We start from the raw sequence: 10,226 nt of genomic DNA on the forward strand, positions 1-10,226 counted from the left end.
TAAGAAACCATCAGCATGCAAACAGGATAATAATTTAGCTATAAGTTGCACATTATAAATAAATCATTTTGCTGCTGTAATGTTGAAAGAAAAGATTTCCCTGCAAACAGCACCCTAAATGAGTTAACATCTGCATTTAAGACAGCAGGGCAGTTGGCTGTTAATACTGTTTTTATATCCTTTTGCAAAGTTTGAAATCCTGCGTCTTAGGTGAATAGATAATATTGCTCCCACTGCTCTAGCAAGGAGTGTTTAAAGAAAAGGAGCATTCAGAGTTTGTATTCTGTTTGTTTTGGGGTTGTTTCCTTGTTTTCTGTTTTTACAAAACCTCCTGTTGCTACATGAGGTCTGCATTTTGAAGGAGCTGCTCTCTGACACCCGCCTTTTCCCCCGTGCAGCCGAAGGCGCTCAGAGCAGCGGCCAGTTCCAGGGGAGACCCTCTGAAGTCTGGTCCCAGTGGCAGAGCCAGCATCACAACCAGCAAAGCGGCGACCAGCACTCGCACCCGCAGCCCAGTCAGACCGAGGTGTTCCAGGTGAGCAGAGGCCGTTGAGCCCAACGTCCCTGTAAGAAGCTCTCACTGCTGACTCAGAAACACTGGCCCACAATGAGCTGGGATGTTAGCAGGGCTCGTCACAGGAACCTTTTGCTGTGTACTGTCGTGGGTCTGCACTGATAATAACTGATGTTAGCTAGAACTGAGTTTTGTTTTCTGCCAAAACACAGCAACATTACTGGTTTAAACTGCTGTGTTCACTTCTTTTTGGTCCCTTTACTTAAGGCTTCAGCATTTTGTAGAGAAGCCACAGACTCTTCCTGACTACAGTCTTTCTTATACTGGTACTGACCTCCAAAATCCCAATCAAGTCCAATTAGAAATTAGTCTAATTCTCTTCAACAGTTCAGTCAGGAAATGTTTCTGCTACTGTGTAGATGATAGTGTCCAATAATTTTTTAATGCCAAGCACAATCAGATATAATACAGCTGGCAAATAATCCTCTTCAGCTACTTTTTTAATGCTAAGTGTACTTTTAGGCCTTTACTACAGATGGAGCAGGGTTTTCTATGTTAGCTAATAAGGTCCCTGTCCATGTATAGTTCATTTTTCAGTTAGATTAAGAAGACATTTTGCAACAAAACAATGCAGATAAATGCAAAAAAGCAAGGCTCAGGCCCCAAGCAAGGTTTAGAAGTGGGGCACCTTATTCTCTTTCACTCTTTTTAAAGATTAAATTTGCCTGCATGATAAGGCTCATGCTCAGTGGTTGTCAAGAAAGCTGCAGAAGAGACATCACCCTGAAAATGTACCTGCATGAACCACTCTTTTTGCCTAGGAATGAGTAAGATCACAACATCTGAAATAACTACCTGCCTGCTTTTGCCCTATGATAAGATAAAGTTGCTTTTCTCTCTATAAGCAAAATGTAGTCATTTTGCACATACGTTAACCCAAAAGCATATGTAGGCTGATTCCAGCGGAACCAGTGGCAGCGTGGTCCAGAGCTCATAGAACCAGAGAGCCCCAAGGAATATCTTGTTTTTATTTAAGGCAAATGCTGTGGCCCAGTGGACATCTTAGGAAATCAGTGGAAGGGAAAGAAAGGAAGAGTTGGACTTCACCTGCAGAGTTCTTGGACGTGAATTTGCATTTGGAGGGAATTACACTAATAGCTGGATGTGGTGAGAAAGTTGGATGAGCTCAGTTCAAAGGCCTCCAAAAAGTTTCTTGGAGTATTTGTGCTGAAGCCAGGCCTGGATTAGCTGGACATGAGGAAGGAGGAAAGTGCAGAAGGGCAGCTACCATGTTGAGTCGTTACCTGGGGAGACCTTGGCACAGAGACCCCAGCTGCACAAATGCCTTCAAAGATGCAGAAATTTAAACAGGCAGAGGCAGCTACAACTTCTCCTTAGCTGGTGAGGAATGTGGGAAAATATAAGAAGTGCTAGATTTAGACTGAAAATGCAGGCTGATCCTGCAGCTCGGAAACTGTGCCAGCTCTGTTCATTGCCTCTTTTATCACCATTGACAGGGGTGCTAAAGATCAGATGGATTTTAAGTTTTCTTTATTTTGGGACAACTCTTCAGCTGCTCTTGCTGGTTATTCCTTCATGGAGAGGTCCTGTGGGCTTTCTTACTTGCTCTTTAGGTTTTGCTTTGTTGTAAGCTTAATTATCCTTCTCTAGAAACCCTTGGTTTTGCAGTAAGAGCTTATTATTGTAGGGGTTGACAGGAAAAGCAAGTATAAATTCCGGTTTTCTCAGCAAGGGATGTCTTTACCCTGTGGCTTCGATCTCTGGCTGGGAAGGAAGGTTGAGTATTTTTGAAGCCTCCTGCAAGGACCTCACTTGGCTTAAGACACGTGGGAGCAATTACCATGAAATCCCCTTTCTGCCAAGGATTCCTCCATTGCTTCTGCCTTTGTGAAGCACATGAGGGCTGTTTGGTCAGCTTGTTACCACGGGGAATGTCCAGTCTTTAGCATTTTTTCAGAGGACAAAGAGCAGTCATACGCTTACTTAGAGAGTGCTTGTGAGAAGGTTAGACCCTCCACAAATTCGTGCTGATACCAGGGAGCTCCTTTCAGTGCAAGCTGGGTAGTTCTCCAAAACCAGCTCCTTAACTCAAACAGAAAAGGGGAGGGAGCAGTGCTGGTAGGGTTCAGGAAATGAGCTGCTTTTAGGGCTTAGTTGTATGAGCCGTTGTGTTCTTCCCATATAGCACTGCCCTCAGTGAGATCAGAGGGTTGTCTTCAGCTCTCAGAAGGATTTCAGAGCACATGAGGAAAAGGGGCAGAGGAATAACAAGTCTTTCCTAGTAAGCCCGCTAACTTTGTGATCGTAGATGGGACACTTTCCCCTTGTTCAACTTCTGCACAGGCTCAAAGATGGTTTGGCACGCTTTGCCCTGAGGATAAGTGAGATGCAGAGGCAGAATTATCAAGTGTCTGTTTAATGTCTTCATGTCATCAAAAGATTTTATTTCCTATGCTGAAGAAAAAAATCACTGGGAGAGTAAAAGCAGCTTCTGCCTTGCCCCCATCCCTATGGCTTTGAAGTTTCCGTTTCAGTATTAGTTGCATAGCTCCGCAGCCTCTGTTAAGCACTTGTCACTCCAGACAACTTGAAGTTATCACATCCAGTGATTGTCCCATATCTTAGCCTGTTGTCACAGAATTCTTTCATTACGTTTGGGAATTGCTTCAGCCTGGGAAAGTTGCTGAAATCTGCTTTACTGAGAAGAGCAAACCAAAACCTCTGCACTGCTGAAGCCCCATGTCCCTTTCGGAAAGGCTAAAGCAACACATAAGCAGTGCATAAACCTTAATTCAGCTGCCTTTCCAGGTCTGTTTTTCAACTTACTTAGCTAGCTTTTGGTCTTTTCTGTTTTTACAATGAAAAGATGAACAGGAAACAGTCTGTGTCTGGATAACATGTTTGAAAGTGACACTTGCTTTGATTTTCCTTATCACACAGGACATGCTGCCAATGCCGGGGGATCCAACGCAGGGTACTGGCAATTACAACATTGAAGATTTTGCTGATCTGGGCATGTTTCCACCATTTTCTGAGTAGCTTGTGAAGCAAAATGAAGTTCTTCTCCAAGGCCATTTTGGTGTAATTTTGGCTCTGCTTTTTCTATGTTGCATTTCTGTAGAAGCTACTAAAACAGAAGGCACATTTCTCATAAATCAGATAGTGGTGTAGGGCTTGCTCTCTCCTCCTTGGGTGCATAAGTGCCAAAAGAGGAGTTCCAGCATTTGTTGGTGTTCATTGACAGCTCCTTTTTTCATTTTTTTTTTTATTTTATTGTCATCTACCTCAGAGATGAGAAAACTTTGCCTGATTAAAAAAAAAAAAAAAGAAAGAAAAAAGAAAAGAAAAAGGTCTCTGAGTCTTAAACATTTGAATGTGAATGATACCTAATATTCCCTTTAATAATTTTTAAGTAGATAAAGAAATAACAAGACTAACAGAGAAAAGGTAAGGTAATGTCCTGTTGCAGTGCCTACCATTCAATTTTGATGCCTTGTGTTGAACTTAAGTTTGTGGAAGCAGACAGAGTATGCTGTTTTCTTTGATCCTTGTAGTTTTTAGATCAGTTCAAATGTGAGATTAAATAACGGAACGTAGGCCTCTGACCAGAAGATTCAGCTCTGCCTTTTCTAACTGAAACTTGAATGTGTGTACATTTTGGTACTTTATGTATATCTTGTGCTGTATGAAGTGTTTTCCTGTACTGGTTTCTTTTGCCTTTAAAAAGGGTCCATTCTGGAGCATACCGAAACGGTTTGCAATATATGTGGAGGATTTAGATGTGGGAGGATTCTCCATCACTTCACATAGTTCTTACTTTTAATTCAGGTCGTTCTCTATTAAGAACAAACATTTACTTACATAAGCTATTAGTCTGTTTTTGCACTGAACTGAGGCCTATAATTTCTCTCTGACTGCATTCATTTCTATTGCTCTTGATTTCCCCAAATGATTGCCTCATAAAAATGACTGTAAACACATCCAGATCACTATTTCTATTTTAGCTGCATCTCTTTTGTGTGTGAAATACTTTTTTATACTGTGAAAGCTCATGTTTTAACAGTGCAAGTTGGTGGCCTATTACAAGAAAATCATCAGAGCTCACTTGCTGCAAGCAGTGAGATGGTTTTGTAGTGTACAATGTTTTTAGAGCAAGTTGATAATAGATATCAATCATACTGTTGTCCTCTGTGTACACAGTGATGATAGCCTGATTTTTGCTTGAATTCCCAAGCACTCCCTTCTGTTACATCTACTACATGAGACTTTCAGCTTACCAAGTGCTTGGGGGCTCTGACTATTCTGAATGCTCCATGCTTTTCCACAGAGATAAGTTAATTACATTCCTCTTTGGCTAATTATCTACCTTATATATTTGTGCAAATTTGTTAAAAAGATTTAATTTGATCTTACTTATGCATGATGAGTTACACGAGTTCTCTTAGGATGAGGGAGGAGGAGTCACCCTTAAATGACTAGCAGCCCAGGAATTTTAATAAAATTTGGGGTATGGAAAGTTGTAGACAGAATTTGCAGAAGAGGGAAAGTGGCAGCTTTTCTAAGAATTTGTGTGTGCAAGTCTGTCAACACAGACCTTGAAATAGCCACAGTAGGGCTGAGCTCGCCACCTAAAACACCTCAGATTCTGCAGCAGTTCCTAGGCTTTATGGTCTCACTTCTCACAGCTCCTCTTCAAATCTGAGGTGTCCTTCAACGGAAGGGTCACACACACGTTATTGCAGCCCTTACTGCCAGGATAACATCTTGAAAAGCCACCAGGCCCTTGTCCTGCAGCCTGCTCTGGCCACACAGAGTCCGTGCAGAAATGTGGCACAGGCCAAGGAGACACTGCCCTGACCACAGCCACTGCTTTAACTTTATGGTGCCCTTCCTTCCCACTTGGCTTTCCTGGCCGCTCGTAGAGCAGCATGGAGTTTCAGCATCCAAAAGGAGTCTTTCCGACCGTTTTGCTTGCTATATCTGGAACCAGTTTCTTAACCTACATGAAAGTGGGGCTGGAAATTTTTTTGGGAAAATTAAATCTCCTGTGAGACTAGGTGTATTACTGCAGAGATCCCATATTTTCTGGCCTCTCATGGCCTCATCAAAATCACACTGACAAAAAGAATTTAAATCTCTTCTCTTCCAGAGATAGGGAAAATACCGTCTTAGATGAGAAAACCATGCACTTAAGCATTAATCACTTAAATACATGGATGTTTATTCTCCTGGCGTCTCCTCCTTTTCTGCTCATGATGCTTTGACAAATGACTGTGCATTGAATTAGAGGAACAAATCTCTGCTTTCCGTAGCATGAAATTCTGTCTGTAAAAGATGCCTGGATGCCTACGGGCTGGGGGGAGACAGACTGCATCTGCACAAGGGGCACACTTGTAAAAGGAGCAGCTGGTTACAAGGGAGAGAGCAGTAATGAACCGTTTGCATCTCTGTGCAGAGGACACTTGACATGATGAATTTCAGTTCTCCTAAAAGGTTTCAAAAACATTGCTCTGTGAGTGGAAAAAAAAAAAAAGAGAAATGGTGTTCTTCTGTTTCAATCTACCTGACAAGTTGCTCTAAGTACATTTATATTTTACCTTCGTTCCCGAATCCAGTAATGTAATATAATTTTGTACAAAAAAAGGTACTTTTTTTCTCCCAATATCAGTGCACATACTCTCCTCATCATGCCATTTTTGTACTCCTGTAAAGGGTTTTCATATACAGAATTCCACTGTGCAGCTGGTAGGGCACTGTTAGCAGGGATTCAAGCACATCTTTCTTTTCCTCTAATACAGTGTTCCTGTTTGGAAGCCAGAGGCATCCGAGCATGGACCGCTTCTCACCTTGTAGCTCACTCCTGCCTTTCCACTTGGGAGAGGGGATGGCTGCTAAGCGCAAGGACAGTCCGGGATAGTGCCAGGTTTGGGACTGTCCTTCCTCATTTCCATTTGGAGCATCCCGAGCCAGTGCTTTCTTCCCACTCATCCCTGCATCCCCTCCAGCCCCAGCCATCGCTCCTCCACGGCACTTTCCCCTTTGGAGCCAGCGAGGAGCGAGCGCTCCAAGCCCTGGGCAGCTTCAGTGCTGGAGAGCAAGCGGCGAGGCCCCTTCGCCCGCCCCGTCCCCGCGTTGTGGCAGGCAGAGCTGTCACCTCTGCTGTGCAGTAGCTTCCGTCGCGTGCCTGCTTACTAGAGCCGCTTAGCTGCGTTATTGCTGAAGTTACAAGTGCATCTGAAATGCTGATATTTTTATTACGTGCCATTAGTGTAGCTCCGCTGGCACTTGGGCTGCCAGCTTGCAGAATTTTACAGCTGCTGAGTTTCTTGGTTCTTGTTTCTTTTTTAACTTGGAAATAAAGCTGTGATTTTTTTTGGTCAAACTGTGTGGCAAACACGAGGTTTCCAGAAACTGGACTTCCTGATTTTTGTACCGTTGGAGCAAGAAGCTGCAAATATTTATGGTCTGGGTGAGTTATTTCAATTAGTGGGCATGTAGACTGGGATTTTTTTAGATGCTGTAGTATTTGCATTCATTCATCCACACTGCAAATCCTGTTTAAGCAGAGGGACTCCATCACACTCCGTGTTAAAAGCGCTACCGTAACGGCGTACGGCGATGCTTCAGCCAGGTAGTTCCGTTAGTAGCTTTGTTGCCTTTTTCTTTTTTTCTTTTGAAGTACAGTGTGAAACTGTAAATACTTCTTGCAGTACTGCCTTTTTAATTCTTAATTACTTTTGGCACAGTGTTAAATAGTGTTGGATTTACCCAATTGCTATGACATATATTTTTATACATAGGTGTACTCTTTTTTCGAGAATAATACAGCAGTTTTGTCATTAATGCCTTATGAGTGTCATTCTGCTGTTGCTCTTTCTTTGCAAGGTATCAAGTGGACTAATTTCTAGTTCAGATATTTTCCTTTTCCCTGGTTGTGCTCAAGTTTGGATTCAGGTGATTATTTGCCAGATTCCCATTTTTCATGGTTGCTCACTTTCAGAAGAGAAGAATGAGAGTTTTGGGGGGGTTTTTTGCTTTTACTAATGAAGAAAAGAAAACGTGATAGCATCTAATTGTCTATAAAAGGTCAGTCTTTTCCTACTCCGAACCAGAGTGTATTTGATGGAATTGATGACTATAGATGCTGATTACTTTGTGTAGATGAATGGTCTTTTTTAATAAGAGATTAAAAAAAAATCCAAAAATGGGCTTCTGTCGTTGTTAGGCATTTGGTTACTTATCTGTTTAAACTCTTAATATTGATGTGAAATTGTGCTGTGGATAAAGTGTATTTTGTACTTCTGGATGTTCTATATTTATGACTAACAAGTACAGAATCAGTTGTGTGTATGTATAACTAATAACTGCCTTTTTAAATTTCATTCAAATAAAAATGTCATGAGCTGTTGTTAATTCTTGCCCTTCTGTAAATAGCTGGGATATGCTGCTGTGAAACATCAAGTAGGAGAAAACCCTGAGTGATGAAAGTCATGCCAAAAATCAGGAGGTCGGGCTTGGCCTCCCCCCTGTCTGTGAGACCTCGGGCAAGTTCCTCCTGCTCTGCAGAGTGGCTGAGCCCTGAAGTTCCCGTTCCACCTTTCGGATACAAGGGCTGTCCAGAGCAAGAGGAATGGCAGCTCGAGAACTCAACTCCTAACAGAAGTTCCCAAAAAGCATCCATCGCCCACCCTGTTCTGCTCATCACGCTGCAGCGCGTGAGTCGCTATCTCTGTTGCATAGCGCTCATCCCCGCACACATGGTTGAAAATTCATTTATGGTCTGTGGCAATTTATGTTCACTTTCTGAGGCAGCAGCACAGTGGTTCCTTTGTACACCACTTAGTCTCATTGCACAAATGGAAAAAAGATGCAAGTTTTCTTCCCACAAATATTTTGGTGACCTTTCCACGTTCTCGTATGTAAAGTGCATTTGCTTTTCAGAGTGACTCTTCATGTACTTAAACTGATTTTCTGTGTCTACTGGTGCTTGATAGTAAATCCAAAAGGCTGGAGCCTGAACTGCTGCAGGAGCTGACAGCACCGTGCTGCAGGGCGCGCGTTCCTGGTGCGAGGTAGGTGGTGTTCATTTGCACTGCTTTGCTAGGAAAATTAAACAAACTGATGTGTTTTTGTTTGTGTGTGTGTGTTTTGTCTGTTTGTGGTGTTGCTGTGTGTGTGTGTTTGTTTGTTGCAAATGTTTTTGGAAATACCAATTTTTGCAAATGGTCATGCCCCAAACCTTAAGCTCCATTTTGGAACTGTGGCATGTCTACACCGTTGGAGTCCTTCAACACTTGTATTTATGCGTTTTCATAGGTTTTGGGTTGCTTTTGAAGGCCATTATCGAGACAGGAGTGCACAAAGCAGGTGGACTGATGCTGAGCAAAATATGTTGTGGTCAGGCTGGGTCAGGACCCCTCCAAGCACTCCTTTCTCATTTGTACTCATTACCTTGCGCTCTTAGGTGGTAAATCAAGGATACTTCTGGGCAACGGAATGACAGCTGGGTGTGGAAGTGCTGGGAACTATTAATTTTGGTGTGGAAACTAGCTTTGGAGGTACTGGGTGTGAAATGGAGCCAAATGTTCAGTCACCAATAAGTCGCTGCAGCTTGGCATGATCAGACACCATGAGAGGAATCGACACAGAGAGGCTGGTGTGCAGGGAAGAAGTGCCTTCGAGGCTCCCTGTATCCCTACAATTACCACCTTTGGCTCTCTAAATGGGCACTAATTATTCATAGTAATGGCTTGAGTCTTCATTATGGTGATAGAAATATTATTTTCTTAATTTTTCCATGGAAGCAAATTCTTAGCCATATTTCCATCAGTATACCATCACAGTTCAGGAAGTATTACTCACTTAATTTTCCCACTCTCTCTCCAAGTTGGATGCAACAGGGACAGATACAGGATGAATTCTTCCATCCTTTTTTTTCCCTTTTATCCGAAAGTTTCAGTGTATTCCTGGTTGGAAATACTTGGCAGCATCTTTCTTCAAACTTTTTATTCTGTCCCACATAAAATGGAATCACTTGAACTGCATTAATGGATTTGGGATCAGATCCAGAGGTGGCTAGGGCATCTTTTCATTAGCTCTGGAAAAAATTGTTTTTCTAATTATAGACTGGCACTCACTATTAATATACAAAATGTGTCATTTGGGACCCAGCTGAAAAAGTGTCATCTTAAGGCCAGCACATGGAAGCTGCATGGGCAGCAGCACTCAAGTGCAATTGCCATGGCTCCTGCAGACAAAATACAACAGCTGTGTGCACGCTACCATAACTGCAAACATGCACACACAATTCCGAGGTGCACAGAAGAGCCCCAACCACAGCTTGGAAATCTCCTCCACATTAGAATGACCCAGTGCTTTGGGGTGTGCTGCTGCCTCTCATAAGTGGCAGGTTCCTCACTTTAACTAGTGTTTTGTTTTTTTTTTTTAATATTTGAATCACTACCACCAACAAAAAAAAACTTGAAGCATAGAAGCACTGCAAGGTTGAATTACTTTCATGCACTGGATCATCTAAAACATGTTTTGGGAAGTTCACGTTAGAATTTCACACCCAGACGCTGCCCATCCCTCATTGCTGTAGCTAATGACTCCTTTGTGTGGAGGCCAAAACCGTTGTGTGGCCCAGACAGGAGGCAGCTTTAGTCTGCAAAACAAAATCACAGTATAGTTA

General features: G+C 42.5%; 1 protein-coding gene across 3 annotated transcripts in view; it reads left to right on the forward strand.

Annotated features, from left to right (window-relative positions):
• ARNT2 (aryl hydrocarbon receptor nuclear translocator 2) overlaps positions 1 to 4,662 on the forward strand; it is a 95,203-nt gene extending 90,541 nt beyond the window's left edge. For all 3 annotated transcript variants that reach the window (XM_088540057.1, XM_088540071.1, XM_088540063.1), the window contains 2 exons: positions 399 to 535; positions 3,476 to 4,662. In XM_088540057.1, coding sequence (XP_088396183.1) covers positions 399 to 535; positions 3,476 to 3,574 — 236 coding nt within the window. In that variant the 3' untranslated portion in view covers positions 3,575 to 4,662. The remainder of the gene's footprint in view (positions 1 to 398; positions 536 to 3,475) is intronic.
• The last annotated feature ends 5,564 nt before the right edge of the window (positions 4,663 to 10,226 follow it).

The sequence above is a fragment of the Tinamus guttatus genome, unplaced genomic scaffold (genome assembly GCF_059628265.1).
Source record: "Tinamus guttatus ecotype Peru unplaced genomic scaffold, ASM5962826v1 Tinamus_guttatus_pri_ptg000004l, whole genome shotgun sequence".
Lineage (NCBI taxonomy): Eukaryota > Metazoa > Chordata > Aves > Tinamiformes > Tinamidae > Tinamus > Tinamus guttatus.